General features: G+C 32.5%; 1 protein-coding gene across 1 annotated transcript; it reads right to left on the minus strand.

Moving 5' to 3' along the window:
* Positions 1 to 2169: 2169 nt before the first annotated feature.
* On the minus strand, positions 2170 to 16997 carry LOC111717169 (probable protein phosphatase DDB_G0282105). The gene is made up of 23 exons (XM_023492679.1): positions 16981 to 16997; positions 16717 to 16763; positions 16336 to 16341; positions 15800 to 15931; positions 15489 to 15600; positions 15101 to 15184; positions 14427 to 14454; positions 13876 to 13922; positions 13214 to 13296; positions 12515 to 12629; positions 12238 to 12288; positions 12025 to 12158; positions 11068 to 11173; positions 10175 to 10234; positions 9077 to 9120; positions 8299 to 8388; positions 7737 to 8022; positions 7233 to 7283; positions 6579 to 6630; positions 5504 to 5553; positions 4341 to 4544; positions 3629 to 3881; positions 2170 to 2541 (listed from the first exon to the last, which is right to left on the minus strand). The coding sequence occupies exons 1-23, from the start codon at positions 16993 to 16995 to the stop codon at positions 2480 to 2482; spliced, it is 2112 nt and encodes a 703-aa protein (XP_023348447.1). The 5' UTR covers positions 16996 to 16997; the 3' UTR covers positions 2170 to 2479.
* Between the last annotated feature and the right edge of the window lie 100 nt (positions 16998 to 17097).

Raw genomic sequence — 17097 nt, forward strand, 5'->3', positions numbered from 1 at the left:
GGCTGTACAACAAGAAGTCTAAAATTCCAGATGCCCCCTCTATTACTAATATCTCGATGGGTTAAACTGACCTCTCACTAAATTTGAATAGAAGCTAAGTAAATTAAACTTAATAAATGCCCGCTTTTAACAGTCTGAATACCCATGTTCTGAAATACAAATTCTGAATTCAGCTGCAGATTGCAGTACGTGCACAATTCCAGATGCCCCCTCTATTACTAATATCTCGATGGGTTAAACGGACCTCTCACTAAATTTGAATGGAAGCTAAGTAAATTAAACTTAATAAATGCCCGCTTTTAACAGTCTGAATACCCATGTTCTGAAATACAACTGTATTTAGCTGCAGATTGCAGTGTGCACTCTGTCTAGTCCGAACTTTTATTAATCCTCTAAATTGAAGGAAATCAAGATATTGTTTAAATTTTATAAGATAATAAATAGAATAAGATAAGATAAAGAATGTGAATGAATTTTATTGCTCATCGTTGGTGGGATCTTCATGGAACTCTTCCTGAGTTGCGGTTCCTTGTTCAGGGGCGAAACCCGATTGTATTCAGCTGCAGATTGCAGTGTGCACTCTGAGCCCAAAATTTAAAAGAGTAACGTTGAACAAAACTCCCGGGTTTCCTTTTTGGGGTCTTATTATTTGTGTAGATTTTGATTTAAGAGATTGGAAAAAAAATGGTAAAATATGAAGAAACTAAATAAAATAATATTTCAAAACAAAAATATCGATATCTACAAAACTGGGTAAACCCATTTGTGAAACCCAGGTTCCAAAACTGGTTTTCATAACGATACCCTGTCTTAAGTTTTGGGCTCTGCCTAGTCCGAACTTTTATTAATCCTCTAAATTGAAGGAAATCAAGATAATAAATAGAATAAGATAAGACAAAGACAAAGTAATTTTTATATATAAGTAAATATTTTATATCTCTGTCTTTTTTAAGATGTAACTAAACGCTTATAAACCTTTTTTCTAACCATTTTCATTTAACAGACTATAAAAAATAAAGAAGATTTTAAAAGCCGTATCTCAATTCTCATGTTTAAGAAAATCCTTAAGGTCAAATATTTTGTTTTATCCGATTAGTTACATTACTTAATTAGGTTGTTTTTGATGGATAGATAGGTATATATATATCTAAAAAATTTATCAAACATTATAACCTGAGCTCAGGGGCGTATTCAGGGGGGGGGCTATGGGGGCTAAGCCCCCCCTTGGACCAGTGTAATCTATTGCTTTCAGGGGGTTTTCAGGCCCCAACGGGTGCTGAGCCCCCCCCCCCCCCTGAACAAATTCCTGAATAGGCCCCTGCGAGCTCAAAACTTTAGAATGAGATATCCTTAATCACGATCGCTTAATCTGATTATCCAATGTACCCACTTGATTTTCTTCTTAATCTTCCTTTTTTAAATATCCCTACTGTATAAAAGTTACGTTTGATAACAATTACAGATACGATGCTATATCGATTGGACTAATATCTGATTACATTAAAGTCAGCTGTTCACAAGCCGGCTTTTAGAGCATTTAAACAAATATAAATTTAATCATGTTAATATGAATTTATTAAATATTTTATCACATTTTAGGACCATTGTCATTTTGAACGTTAGTCTTGATAAACATTAATCCAAATTTACTTTCGTTCTATCGATGTTTAGTTCAATTGATAAAACACCATCAACAAAAGAAATAAAAACCGGCTTTTCAAAAGTTAGTATACATCTCAATATGACACGCTGATTGGTTAAATTATAAACTTCTTTCTTTGATATCGAATGCGTATTATAATAATCTCGGGTTTAGTAAAACCAGGAATTTAAGCATTAATCTTGATATCCACCATTCTAAAGTTTTCAGCTCTGGAAAGATTTATTTTTTTCAAACACAATCTGACGTTTTGACGTACTTGTCTTTTTGACTTAGAAAGATTCGCATCAATTTGTGAAAAGTTTTGAAAGAAAATTTTGTATCCTAAATACTTTTGGATTATGTAAAATCCCACAAAAATGTTGGATTAATATTTAATATTTAGTATTAGCCGTATTACGCTTTTTATATCAATTGTCGAAATTATTTTAAATATATTTTTTCTTGATCCGGGTTTATCTCATTATAAAGTTAATGTATATCTCAACAAATTAATTTGATTCCAATAATTGAGTATTTTCGAACTTTATTAAAATAAATACATAATACTGTTTCACTCTTCAGTATAGGGATGGGCTTCGTGTTTATGTCTGTTTTAAAAACATCAGAGGTTTTTTTTACATTTAAGAAGCTTTACAATGCTAAGATGCTCAAGAGATTTAAAAATGATTGGCTTAAATCTGCAAACAGTGATAAAAGCAAAAAACATTTATTTAGAACATCTCAGACTGTTAAGGAGCTTTTTTACAGTAAAACACCTGATTTTCTTTAAAAAGGCCCCAAATTATTAATCTCATTCCTGTAAGATGCAGGTTTAGCTTAAACTGATGTAGAGAAGGAGAAAGATCCGGTATTAATGTTGATATTTTGAGCCGGATGTCCTAAAAAATAAAATAAATAAATCAAAAAAGGATTGCTTAATTCGCAGAAATTTGAAAATTACATTCTACCTCTTTTTATAAAATTAGGGACAAAACTGAGTCTATTTTACGGTTTAGCCCAGAACTTCAGAGACATCGAAAGAATTTATAAGATGTCGTTATCTAAACCTATTGATAATGGAATATTGCAGATATTTCGTTTTTTTCACTAAATAATTAAATTGAGCTCTTTAAAACTGTTCCCACATATTTCATGGCTTCAAATTTATTTTTATAATTACTTAGATTTAGGTTTAGTACAGTGAATCCCAGATATATGAATACATAGCAAGAGTTTTTTATAATGTCGTATTACATAATTAAGATCAAATGCCGCGGAAAAATGAGTTTAACATTAATATATAAATTGCATTCATATTTCAAGGTTATTAATTTACCTTGAATTAAAAAAAAGTTTCTTTAGAATTGTCACTGTAGTATAAAACCCATTGAAAAATTGTCAAGACGGCATTCATCAATTCTTTTGATATTACAGAGCATCCCATATCACATTAGATTATCTCCAAGCTTTTACGCCAAAATTAAAAAATTTAAACCAGCACAGCCTTTTACCCGTGGTTCTGTACAAATATAGTACTGTACATAAATCGTTAATGTGGTACAATTGGACTCAAACTCAATTTAATTGTCCATTAGAGTTTGAAAATAAAGCCAAGCCTGAAATACTGTTAAACTCTAGATAACGGTTAGGCAGAGCAGGGCCTATAGATGTTTCTTGCCTCAAAATAAAAAAATGGGGTCATCGAGTTGAGGTGTGTGCGTCGGGGTAGGGACGGATACATGATAATGGATTCACAGAATGCAGGAAAAAACGGACCTGCCATGTTTAAAACCCTGATAAGGTTAGCATTGATGAAGAGGTTGTAAAGGCTGGTTATGGAAGAATACGTCCGCCAATCGAGAAGCGGAGAAATCCTTGAAGTGTTCCATCTTTTCTCTTATTGTATTTAAATACTCAGTATTGTTTGTTATTAGGTCAGCTGAATAATTTCCCAGAAAATAAATTGTTCTTGAAAGTTTGACTTGCCTGAAAATGTCCCAGCTGGTAGAGTAATGAAAGAAGGTTGGGTTTGGGTTGGATTCGGCTGATTCTCTCCTCCTATTGACTGGGAAGGAACAGTCTGCTGAAATCCTATTGGCTGAGAGAGAAAAGTCTGTTGTGCTCTTATTGGTTGGGGAGAGAAAGTTTGCTGAGTTCTGGTTGGTTCTGCAGAAAACTGCTGGGCTGCTATTGGTTGGAATTGAGGGACTGGTCGACTTCCACCAAAACGAGAACTTGACTAAATGGGCAACAAATAATGCTCAATTTTTGGTGTTGAAATAATAAGACTCACAAATTCAATCACGAAGAAAAGAAAAAATTGAAGAAAAAAAATCTAAAAGCATCTTAAATAAATAATGTATCTTGGCTTAAAATGAAAGAATATTTGGCATTACAATCTTAATCTTATAGTAACTACAGTTGTCTGCAAGTACAAGTATTATCTTCGGATATTAAAAAAAAATCTTTTTCTTTCAGGGAAAAAGTGAAAAAGTTTTTTAAATCTAGTATAAAATTGGTATTTATATAAGAAAAAGTGTACAACATCGTATTTGTATCGTGATCTAGGTAAGTATAAATCAAGTCACAGGGAACAAAATTATAATAGAATAAATAATCCTATGATATGGTAAGTTGTTTTGAAAGCTCGCGTGAAAACTAGCGTTTAATTTAATACCATCTGTCTAATAATATATACCTGCTGATTAACTGGCACTGCCCCACCAAACTGAGCATCAAATGCTGCAAAGTTATTATTCTGAAGCAGCTGAAGAGAATTTTGGCCATTGTTGAGCGGTTGAACAGCTGGTGGGAGAACAGCAGTCTGTTGTACAGAAAGATCAGCTGATTGCGGTTGAGCTACTACTGGTGGAGGATTAATAACAAACGGGGTGGCGGGTTCCTTAAAAGTTAGAAAAATAAAGAATTTTGGTCCTTCATCACGAGCTTCAAGCTTTAACATATTTGAAGTAGCAGACGCCAATTTAGATGATTTTTACGACTAAATGCAGTGGTCGGTGACAATGAAGATGAATTTTGAAAATAATGCTTTGATCTCTAACAAGCATTTTCCAACTTAAAAGTTTACAAGCAAACAAAGAGAAGCTTTTAATTGACAACTTCTCTTTGTTTGGGTATCTGCTGTTTGAAAGATTGGTATATAAGAAATCAAAAAGTTAAAGGAAGGTTTAATAAATATTAAGATGATTCATATAAAAGATAGAATTTATTATAAATAAATGCCATACTTAATAACCCTTTAAAGGCTTGAGGGGTGGGGGTGTCTTAATCTATGTATAGCCTGGGGGAGCGCCCCCTCTCCCCTAGAAAAAAGCCTTAGAGAATAGGTATAGGGTTGAAATGCATGATCTTAAAGTCCAATTTTTCAAGACCAGCTCATTGAAAAAAATTAGACCGATAACTTTAATAGTTTGGGTTCTAGGGAGGGTTATAAGAATGTCAAAAAAAGGGTCAACATAATGTAAAAATGTTGTTTTGTTTAAAACAAATATCAAAGATTGACACATGTTTCAACATCCATTTTACAAGGGCTTTTCAAAACCATATTTTTTAGATCTGTAATCTGTAGCTTAAGTTACAAAAAAGTAAAAAAAAAAACATTATTGGCTATTTTTTTATTTATTTTTACACAGACTGGACTTTTTACCGCTCTGTTCCTTACCCTTTGCATTTAAAAAAAAATCCTTTAAANGTATTCTGAGCTGGGAAATCAGGATTGAAGCCAGCTTATTTAAAAATGTTATTAAAGAAATCCTGGTTGAAAATTATAATCTTCAACTTTGGTTTTTATTAAATTTCTTTTACTTTGGCAACCAGTCCCTTTAAACCAGTAAAATTTACCCTTTGTTTCTCAATCTGGGAGGAGGAGGAGATCCGCTGAACACCAAAATCTAAAAAAAAATTCAAATTTTGAAATCATAAGAAAAGAGTCACTATTTCTAAAATTGATATGCCGTAGAAAATTTTTATAATTCGCAAATTATTTGGTCTAAGTAGGTGAATTTTCATAAATTGGAAAACCGTATCTTTATGTAGACTGATATTTTTATATCTAATCGACAAGAAAACCCAGTGGGGAAAAAAAATGTGTGCACGATCGTCAGTTCAAACGTATGTTTATTGGAAACACATAAAACTAACAAACAAGCATTTTTTGGCCAAAAAAAACTTCTAGAATCTGAATATTGTATTAAGATAAGATAAGATAAGATAAAGTTTATTGCTAAAATAAATGTATCTGTATACAGATAGAGTTTACAATTACAAATAGATGGTTATATTAACAGTACAAGTATAAAGCAATTAGGTGGAAAATAGCTCTTGGCTCTTTTGATTATTTTTTCCACCTAATTTTAGTAATAATAACAAAACATTTCAATTAAATAGATTTAAGGAGAACGATTAGAGATCAGGGTGCGAATTTATCTTATACAAAATAGTTTAGACATTAATTCGAATAACTAGAGTTTAAAGTAATTTTCTAACATGTACACAACAAATATCAAAGCATATTAAAAAATATCTAATTAGTTTTAGATGAAAAGCAATAAATCAATCTCCTCATAAGAGTCTTAATATTTGCGAGTAAACCTCTGTAGATATATTTTGTTAAACTACGCTTACGAAACTATGTATTGAAATTTACTGTTAACATCATTGATTGAATTTTATTTGGAAAAGCCTTTGCAAAGCAATTCCGTTGCACGCAATTCCGCGCAATTACGGGAATATTTAATTGCTTCCTTGTTCCCAATTTTTGCGCAATTCCGGGCAATGAAATTGCGTAAGCGGAAGCAACCATTGCACGCAACGGAATTCCGATTAGAAACCCTTTAAGTATTTTTTATCCTTATGTTTAAATTTCTTTGGTCTTAAACCCTCCCTTGGGTCATGTGAGATTATTTCATCTATTTACCTTGGTTAGTATGGAAAGAGATTGTAGAGAGAGGTGACGGGAATACAGAACCCTGGATATTTCAAATTAAAAAAAAAAAAAAAACATTTTTGTTGTTGTTGTGAAAGACTCTGCATACAATTTAAATATGACACTAAACTGTTTGTTTTTGTAATTTTAAAACCAAGCTAACTGAAAATTACAACATCGTTAATAAAAGAATTGTAAACGTAAATTACAGGTAACCCTCCATTCAAGATGGGTCCGGCATGCCCAATTTCCGACGGTACCCTTGAAACCATAATCAGATCAATGATGTGGAAGATAATGTTGTTATTCTAAGTTGAAAAGTGTTTAACTCTGTTAGTTTATCTTTTGTTTCTGAAGCAAGAAATGCGCTAGCTAGATTTGCAGAGAAACTGCATACTACTACTACTAACTGCAGAAAGTATAGAAGTTATGAAATAAAAAAATTGTGTAAAATCCACAATCATCAAATTTCAATTTTTTAAGTATGCAACATTTTCAATAAAATATGTTTTTTTATTTGTCAACTAAGAGAATATCATGTTACAATTAAACCTCCATTTAGAGAGGGAGAAGGAGGAGGGGGGGGGGGGAAGGGTAAACCATTTCTTGTGCAATTTTTTTTAAAGAATGAATATATCCTGGTTCCTTAAACACAGGGTTGAATGGTTGTGACGAGGAGACACCACTATCTTCAACCTGCAAAAATATTTAACCGTTTAAGATCTGAATTGAATTTTTATTTCTTAACCCTTTAAGCCTTGAACCATATTTTTATTTCTTAACCCTTAAAGCCTTATCTTTATTTCTTCACCTTTCAAGCACTGCATTGCATTTTTATTTCTTAACTATTTAAGCCTGAACTGGTTTTAATTGTTTAACCCTTATATCTGGGCATTTTATTTTGTTGTAAAATCCTTTGAGCTCCATTCTGTATATTTAAGAACTCCGCTGTAACCATTCAAGTCTGCAATGCATTTTTCCTGTTTAAACCTTTATAAGCTCTGAACTTTATTTCTATTTTTTAACCCTTTAAACCCTGAACTGTATTTCCAAGAGTGAAGGTATTAAAAAAGGTGGGGGTGCCAAATGCCCCCCCCCCTCCCCGCCTGTTTAGTGTTTAGGGTTAAATTTTTTTCAAATAGGAAATACCTGAACATTAAGGGATCTAGGTTCTTCCCTTGGCCGCTCAACACGTGATTCTTGAATTCTCTCACCAGGTGCCTCTGCTGGTGTTTCTTGAATTCTCTCACCAGGTGTCTCTGCTGGTGTTTCTTGAATTCTCTCAACCGGTGTCTCTACTGGTACTCTTGGTGTTACCACGCCACTTCTTCTTGAAGATCCTCTAGCTCTCCCTCTAGATAATCCTTCATTTGATCCCTGTCTGGAGTTATTATTCTCTATTCCTGATTGACCATGTGTAACTGATATCCTTGATCTAAAAATAAACATGAAATACAGATTAAAAAGTTGAAATCCAAGATACAAAAGTATACAGGGACTGAACTTAATAAATTTGAGCTACGCCGCTGTACTACCTAATGCCGGTTCAAATTCAATTGAAAGTTATAGAATCAGATAGGAGTTGAATCGGTGATTCAAATTTTAACCAGCAGTTATAGGCAGTTCAGGGACTCCGCAAATTCATTAAATTCGGTCCCAGAAGATGTCTCCATAAATGAAAAAAATGTAGCCCCCCCCCCCTAACAGCTACCTCGTATTCTGAGCTGGGAAAGATGAGAATCTTGAATCTGTGTTTGAATCCGTCCTTGTGTTAGAATTATCACGGGATCTTGGACTATCTCTGTATAATAATTATATATACAAAATAATATTCTAGGCTTTTTTATTTTAAATTGTGGCTCTATCTGTGAGAATTTTCTCTTCGCACAAAATAAACCAAATTTTTGAAATTCTAAACATCCATAAACCTTCCCTGGGGTCATGTGAGGTCTCACAAAAAAATGTCGTCCCGATCGGTTCAGCCGTGTTGATGTTTTATGGACAAACAAACACCCAAACAATTGTATACATATAGAAAACTAGCTGAAGGGCCCGGCGTTGCCCATAAAAAAATATTTAAAATTAAAAAATTTTGAAAAAAAAATTTATAGAAAAATCAGCCCACTCGGTCCAGCCGTTTGACTGGCCAGAGGGAACATATATACGAACGTCTTGTTTTATCATGTGTTCATATTATTAAATAATGTTCATTTATCTTGGTGATTTGCGAGAAAATCTGTTTACAATGTCGGATTTTTTAGGTGCAATTTGTGTATTACTAGACACATTCAAAACTGGACATGAAGGTATGGTTTAACAGATTTTGAAACTTCTGGTCAAACAATTTTCAATTATTTTATTTGTCATATTTTTTTAAAAGCAATTACTGTGTAAAGTAGGAATTATACGCGGACAGTGAAACAAAATGGCTGTTTTTACACTTTTTAAAGTGAATTCCACTTTATTTGTTTTCTATTCTGAGTTAATACCTGATAACTTCTTGTCTTCTTGGTATAATATTCCTAATATCTTCCTAAAAATGAAAATTGAAAAAATTATTAAAATGAAAGTGCGCACATAAAACCGTATACAGTTAACCATTTATATCGTGTTTACACTTTTCCAATTTAAAAACTAAGCTTCCCTTCCCCCTCATTGTTACTTTTTTCATATTATCCCGCTGAACCACATGTTCCTTCCTTAACTCCTACCATCTACTTTCTTCCTTTCCCCTCTCCCTTTTCTACAATTTACAAACTTCACTCCCCTTACATTCTTCCTTCCCTTTTTATTCCATTTACAACCTTCCTTCCCATTTCTTCTTTCTTCTCATTCCCTCCTTTCTACCATTTACAACCTTCGTTCCAATTTTTTCTTTCTTCTCCTTCCCTCCTTTCTACCATTTACAACCTTCCTTCCAATTTGTTCTTTCTTCTCCTTCCCTCCTTTCTACCATTTACAACCTTCCTTCCCATTTCTTCTTTCTTCTCCTTCCCTGCTTTCTACCATTTACAACCTTCCTTTCCATTTCTTCTTTCTTCTCCTTCCCTCCTTTATACCATTTACAACCTTCCTCCCCCATTCCCTTTTTCCTTCTCCTTCCTTTCTTCCTTCCCACTCCCTCCTTTCTACCAATTACAACCTTCCTTTCTTCTCCCTTCTTCCTTCCTCTTCACTCCTTTCTACCATTTACAAACTTTTTTCCCCTTTCCTTCTTCCTTCCCCCTTTATTCCATTTACAACCTTCCTTCCCCTTCCCTTTTTCCTTCTCCTTACCTTCTTCCTTTCCCCTCCCTCCTTTCTACCATTTACAACCTTCCTTACTTTTCCCATCTTCCTTCCTATCCACTCCTTTCTACCATTTACAACCTTCTTTACCCTTCCCTTCTTCCATCCCTCTTTATTTCTTTTACAACCTTCCTTCCCTCCTACCCTTTCCAATTTCTTCATTCCCCTTCTCCCCTGTCTGCTATTTACAACCTTCCTTCCCCTTCTCTTCTTCCTTCTCCCACTCTCCTTTCTACCATTTACAACCTTCCTTCCCCCTTCCCCTTCTCTCTTCAGTTCAATAGTTTCTCCTGATATACCTTCATCTTAATCTGTGCAGCTTCCTCCTCTGTTTCCGGTATTTTTATATCCTCAAGAGCCTTAACAATATATTCATCTTTTATATCCTATATAATAATGCATAAACAATATAACCATTTTTATATCCTCTATAATAGTACATAAACAATATATCAATCTTTTATATCCTCTTGCGCCTAACAATTATATCCTTAAAGTTATAAAATGTGATTGTTATTAATATTATGATACGATAAATTTCGTTAAAAAACTTAACATACAAAAAATTTATTTTGAAAAATACCGAATTTCGTGGAAAAGCTTGTGGTACCACCTCAAATTCCGCTTTTTGCATTTCTTAATTAGAAAAAACACGCAGATTTCCAATTTTTGCGCGGAATTCCGTGTTAATCTGTTTCGTGCAAAAATGCAGGATTTGGTTTGTATGCAGAAAGCTATTTTGAACCATTAAGTAAGGATGTACGTAAATATTTTTTCTCATGTTTGTGTTGTGCCCCGTGTGATACATTTTTAACGGCTCTATCTGTACAGCACATAAATATATATGTACAGTGTACACTGTACAGTACTCTATTATGTACCTAAGTAATTAACTCCAAATGCTCTATCTACGAAATACATAAATAATTATGTACAGTGTACAGTTCACTATAATGTACCTAAGTAACTTTCTCTAAAGAATCTAGCTGTGAAGTACATAAGTATCTATGTACAGTGTAACATACTCTATTATGTACTTGAGTAACTATCTCTAAAAGCTCTATCTGTGAAATACATAAATATCTATGTACAGTGTACAGTTCTCTTTTCTATAACTGAGTAACTATTTCTAAAGGCTCTATCTGTGAATTACATAAATATCTTTGTACACTGTACATTATTGTATATGTACCTGAGTAACTATCTCTAAAGGCTCTGATTGTTCTGTAACAGGTTCAAAATCTCTGGCTGTCTCAAGTAAAGCATCCAAAGCAGCAACAGGGTCTACAGTTGAAGCTCTAAATAGATCACAATAATAACTCTCCTTAACAACAAATTAATCTTTAACAACTAAGAAAATATTCTGAACTATTGGAGTGTAAAATATCACTACTCGTTATTAGTTATTGTTCGCGAAAATCAAAAGAGCTGAATCAGAATCAAATTTGGATTAGATTGCACTATTTTTTCATCTTTTAGGAGGAAATGGTTGAATTAATAATACTTATCGTTAAGAGAGTAGAGTCTGAATGTAAATAGACTAAGTCACTCAAACCGTAAATTATTCAATTGTATTTATAACGTAACTGATCATTCAAATATTAAAATATGTAAATTCCAAAATTTATTGTGTTGATTTTCTGTTATTCTTGGCTCTTAATATTTCCTCCTTATAGCAGTTTAAACATTTAAATCTTTAAACATAAAATAATTTTGCTTTTTAGAGGCTTTCTTTATCATATTTAAAACTAACCTTTTTATCTTTTTCATAATATAAATTTTCACATTTTTGTAATTTAATAAAATTTAATTTTCTTGTTGTGAATCTTGTCAGTCAAAGAAACTTGGTCAAAAAAAACCAAGCCCAATGGTTACCCACACAGGAAGAGACGATATAGACTATATAGACTATATAGACTATATAGACTATATAGAGGAGTGTCTAAAATTTATATATTTTGTTTCCTTAAATATTCATGATTCTCTGCAACTGCAGAACTTGTTTTTTTCAATTCATTTATTAAGCCATTAAAAGACAGAAGTTTTATTTAACCTGGGATCATGATTTAATAAATTTTCTGGTCGTCTTTGCAGTCTGATTCTCTGTGGATAACCCTGTACCTTAAACCGTGTACTGTTAATCTAATACCTGGTTGAAAGTATAGGTTCAGGGGTTTTGGATGTTGTTGTTGTTGCTGTTGTTGTTGTTGTTGTTGATGTTGATGTTGTTGTTGTTGTGGTATCAGTGCTCTGACCTCTACTAAAGTTGAATCGTCTTCTGTTCTGAAAATAAAGAAAACATTTCCTTAAATAAGACACGGAGAAACAACTTAAGTTTGAATGATGTGCAAATTCAATTCACCTCAGTTGGTCGGATTCTGTTCTCTTTGATGCTATTTTCTTCATCTTTCACCTACAAAAATATTTTTTTTTCTGTGAAAGTATCTAGATCAATACAAGGTGACTTGGCCTTGCACTTTTTGTTATCGAAGTCCAGTCCCATGAGAAACAGGAAAATATTTTGAAAAAAATTATATCTGAACTTTAAATGTTTTCTAATAATTAATCTATTAGTAAAAATTAGGTCATTTTCGACCTATAAAATCAACTTTAAAATTAATTTACGCATATTTTCTTACTTTGCTAACAAGTCGTCTTATAGATGCTCTGGGAGTTTGAGCAATCACCTCTTCTGATTCAGTGGTGGCTTTCTCAAAACTGGTTTCAGTCGTACTCTGAATACGGAACTTCTTCCTGTAAAAAAAATAGTTCTAAATAAATGAATTCGTAGTTGTAGTTTTCTGGGGGTGAATAGTAAGATGGCAAAAGCATAGATAAAAAATTGACATTATTTATTTATTAAAAAGGGAGTGTTTGCAAAAAATGAAAGGGGTAGGCTGATATCGAATTTTATTGTAGATCGATCGTAATTTTAGTCTAAGGAGAAAATGGTAAAAAAGTCTTATACCCTTGAGCGTTATAGCTGTCCACATAAATTGACAGAGTTGCGTTATTTCACTTAGATCGTAAGTATAAGCTTCAAACGAGATTTTTTTCGATATTAGCCTTTATCCTCTTCAATTTTTCGCGAACTCTTCCTTTAAGGGAAATAATGTACATCTTCATCTAACCCCTCCCTTCCAGGTCAGCTGTACATTAAAACCCTTAAACTTGTGGAGCTACATACGGACCTAATTAAGTTATGTCATGCCTTTTCAAACTCTTCTTATAGTTTTCATTTTACTTTTGCAGAGTGTGAAAAAGAAGCTTGTTTTAATAAATTTCATGCAATAATTTCAAGACTTGCCTATTTTGTTATTTTAAAAATAAAAATTGACCTGAAAAACTTGCGACTGGCGGTTGTCTCTTCAGGTTGGACAGTAGGAACTGGAGTAGTTGGCACAAATTTCACACGGACTATCTGAAAAGAGATGCTATGGGCGTCGGCTTTTGATTCGTATGAGTTTTTTTAGAAGTTTAAAGAGGCTCAAAATATGGTCTGGGGATATACAGACTTTGTACAAGCCGTTTTTGAACGGTTAGTTAAAATTGTTAAATAACCAACTATTCTGGTAGCCTCTTGTTCTTTAACTAAGAACTGAACGTTCCGTTTGTAAACGGTATTTTCTCAAAGTTCTCGTTCAATAACGATCACAATTTTATTAGCAGCGTTAAAGGAAGATATTTTAGAGATTGTTAACGGTGCCAGCAGTTACTGAGCTGTTAACAATTATTTCATGAATAGCTGAACAAGATTTTAAAACGTCAAAACATGCAAGAAACATTAAAATACATAAAATTTATTTTCTATTTTCTGTAAGTATAAATTTTGAAGTCGAAAAATAAACAAAGTAGAGGTTATTTTAAACCCGTCCGTTCCAATTCTTTTTATAAACCTTACATTATTTATCAAGAACGACTATTCTCGTGTGTTTGTTTATTTGTCAAATTTATAGTTTTTGCATTTTTTAGAGGACTTTATATGTAATAGAATTTTTACCTGTTCATTCAGAGTTCTTATACCGCTTGGTGAACTGACAGTTTGGACTGGAACAGCAATCAAACAAAATTGTCATTTTTTCAAACCAAATTATTTTAAGGAGGGCCCAACTTTTATGAGTTATAATAGATAGATAAGAAGTGACGCTGATATTATTGTTTTTTTTTTGCTTTTTCATAATTTTGAATTAACTTTACTTAATGAGGTAAAGATTTAATCTGCTAAAGCAGGTTTTCATTCATTATGTGGAAAAATACAAAATTTTAAAATTTCTCTTTAATTGAAGAGCTGGATTACAAACCACTTGGCGATTTAATAAAACAACTTTTTTAATAAAAAAAGAAAAAAAGAAAAAAAATGTACTGAACAAATTTTAACAAAGGGTGCTTGACAATAGCGAAATTGTACTATGAGAACTAGGGATTTTAAAAATTAAGTTGCAATAATTGCAAGATTCAAAATCCTCAGCGACATTTCATGAGCAGAAGAAAGAATAATGACGACATCTACTCCACAGTATTTTAGTTTTTCTTTTTATGAAAATTTTTTTCCTGAAGAGGTTCCTTTGAACGGGGCTCCCTAATTAGATAAATTATTATTAATAAAGAAAATTGATTTTCCCCGAGGAAAATTCACTTCAACTTGATGATATGCATCAAACAAACACTTAGTTATTTTAATAACCTCAAAAACATAAAATATTCAATAAAACAAACTTTTTAAATATTTACGTATTGGAAGGGGGGGGGGTATATTTAAAGTACTATTGCATTTGGGCCCATAAAACTTGTTAAAAACCACTTTTACTATTTGCTTTAAAATTAACTTAATTAATTGAAATGGATCTGTGTACACTGCATGACTTCTATGTTTAATGTTCAATATAATGTTTGAAGTCATAATTTAAGTTTTACAGTCGTCTTCCTATTCCACAGTTGTACAGAAAACCCCTTAATAACGATTACATTGAAAGAATTCATCAAATGTCGTACTCTTCACTTTCTGATAATGGAATATTGCAGATATTTAGTTTTTTAGTTAAATTATTATATGGAACTCTTTAAAACTGTTCCCGCATATTCATGGCTATTTATTTATGTTCGCAAATACTGAAATTTACGTAATATAGTATAAAACTCATTGAAAAATTGTCAAGACGACATTTGATACATTCTTCCGATGTATTCGTTAAAAAGGGTTTCACTGTATGTAAACCACTATATACCTGTGAGTCTCCAAGAATGGCTTCTTTGATCTCCTGATTTGTTAATTTCTCGATAGGACTATCAACTATATCATTTACTACAGACTATAACAGGGAGTATGGAATAGAAGGGAGATACAACTGACGCGGTTCGCCTTACCATATGATTATACATGCTTTGCAGACGAGTACTCCATTTGAATAAGAAATATTTGTCTGATGTACAATTACCGCGTATACAATAACCTTTTCTGAATATTTCTTATACAAATGTAGTGCCCGTCTGCATAACATGTATAATCATATGGTAGGGCGAACCGCGTCAGTTATATCTTAATATCTTACATAACTTATCTTACATCTTATATTATAAAACTCTGTATATTTAAAATTTATTTGAAAAATTAACCTGATTAGGAATTTTAATCTTTATTCTCTGTTGTTCAACTGTTTCTTCATCCGGTATAATATCAGGTGTTTCTATCTCTACTTCCGGTTTAGCTCCAAGGAATGGTCGTCTTCTAAACAAGATGGCGGCTTGAATTGTTTGCAACAGAAATACAAAATATTTTGAGCTGATCACTGAGACATTTAGAATATTTTGAGGTCGGAACATTTGTGTGAAATATATTGATGAGAATTCAAGCTATATTCACTTAAAAACATTTTTCGGGAAAAGTCGTTTTCTAGAAATTTCAGCCCTTTTCTTTTTTTACTTACTTGAAAGTATTTTTGAGGAAAAGTCGTCTTCTAGCAATGGCGGATTCATCCTGTTCTTCTGCTCTTGATGTAACAGGTTGCTCTGCCGTCACTTCTTGCTTTAAGGCTCGGGGTAGAAATCCTCTCCTGCCTAAATGTCGTATTTAATTAGCTTCGAAATATTTGATTTCATTTGTATTTCCGGGACGACTTTGTGACCTCGTAGCTCCTGTATTTATATCCGGTTACAATATATTCAGTTAAATATTAGAAATTCAAAACATCTTTTTGTTCTTCTCAATACCTCTTCAATAAGAGTTATAATTGATAATATTTCAATCTAACATAAAAATTTATTTAAACTAATTTAGTTTGACATGGCTAATAAAATTTACATGGCTAATTGAAATATGTTGATATGATGCAAATACTAAATATATTGTCAATAGCTTGTAAACACAAAAATTATTCATCTAAAATAAAAAATAGTGTGAAATAACTTAATAAGTATAAAATCAGTGTGTGAGTCTTGATTCATAAATCTTAACATAAACTGAGGTTTTGAGGTCAAAATAAAATTGCTTCCCCTTCTATATCCACCAAAGCACTTTTTCAACTTTTGCCCCTCCCCCCCCCCTTTCTAAATTCCTAGCTTCGGACCTGATAACCCTGTATATTCCCAGTAAACATGAAAGGAAAAAAACTCATCACACAGAGAAAACTCTTTGACGCTTTAATTATAAAGTTATTTATTTTCCATCACTAGCGTGGGTAACTGAATATATCTCGTGGTTAGAAACTTGAAATTAGATAATCATTAACACTTTTAATAACAGCTGATATAACAGGCAATAAATTATAATGACGAAATAGAACAAACAAACATACACGTTAAAATGGGAAGAAAAATGTTAAAAAGCATTGTTATTATTATTATACCCTCTTGGGCTAGCAATACAGGAATCAGGAATAAGCTTACCAAGATCTAAACAGAATCTTTTTAAATATATTTTTTTTTAAGGTAATTCTATTTTTATATTTTTTAAGACACCCTATTGGTTTTTGTCAACCTTATTTTACATTCTTTAGACACCCTGTCGTAGATATTTCTAGCGAGCATCTGTATCCTCTCAGAACTGTTGCATTAGTTTGACCTTTTCACGTCTCAATAACAAGAATACGCAATAATAAACACATCCTACCAGTTTGACTGCCATGGTTCTACTACACCTTTATTCTGAAAATATGTAATGTCAGGTCTAGCCCTAGGTGTGGGGCATCATCTTAAAAGAGTTGGGGCAATATTTGCAATAAAATGG

This window comes from Eurytemora carolleeae, unplaced genomic scaffold (assembly GCF_000591075.1).
Source record: "Eurytemora carolleeae unplaced genomic scaffold, Eaff_2.0 scaffold2412, whole genome shotgun sequence".
Classification (NCBI taxonomy): Eukaryota; Metazoa; Arthropoda; class Copepoda; order Calanoida; family Temoridae; genus Eurytemora; species Eurytemora carolleeae.

Excerpts from the sequence above, each read along its gene's own strand:
- LOC111717169 (XM_023492679.1), bottom strand. Across the intron at positions 11,174-12,024 it reads GAACCTATACTTTCAACCAG|AGCTTCAACTGTAGACCCTG; the intron begins GTATTAGATTAA and ends TGATCTATTTAG. Across the intron at positions 5,554-6,578 it reads CTCTTTCCATACTAACCAAG|ATTTTGGTGTTCAGCGGATC; the intron begins GTAAATAGATGA and ends ATTTTTTTTTAG.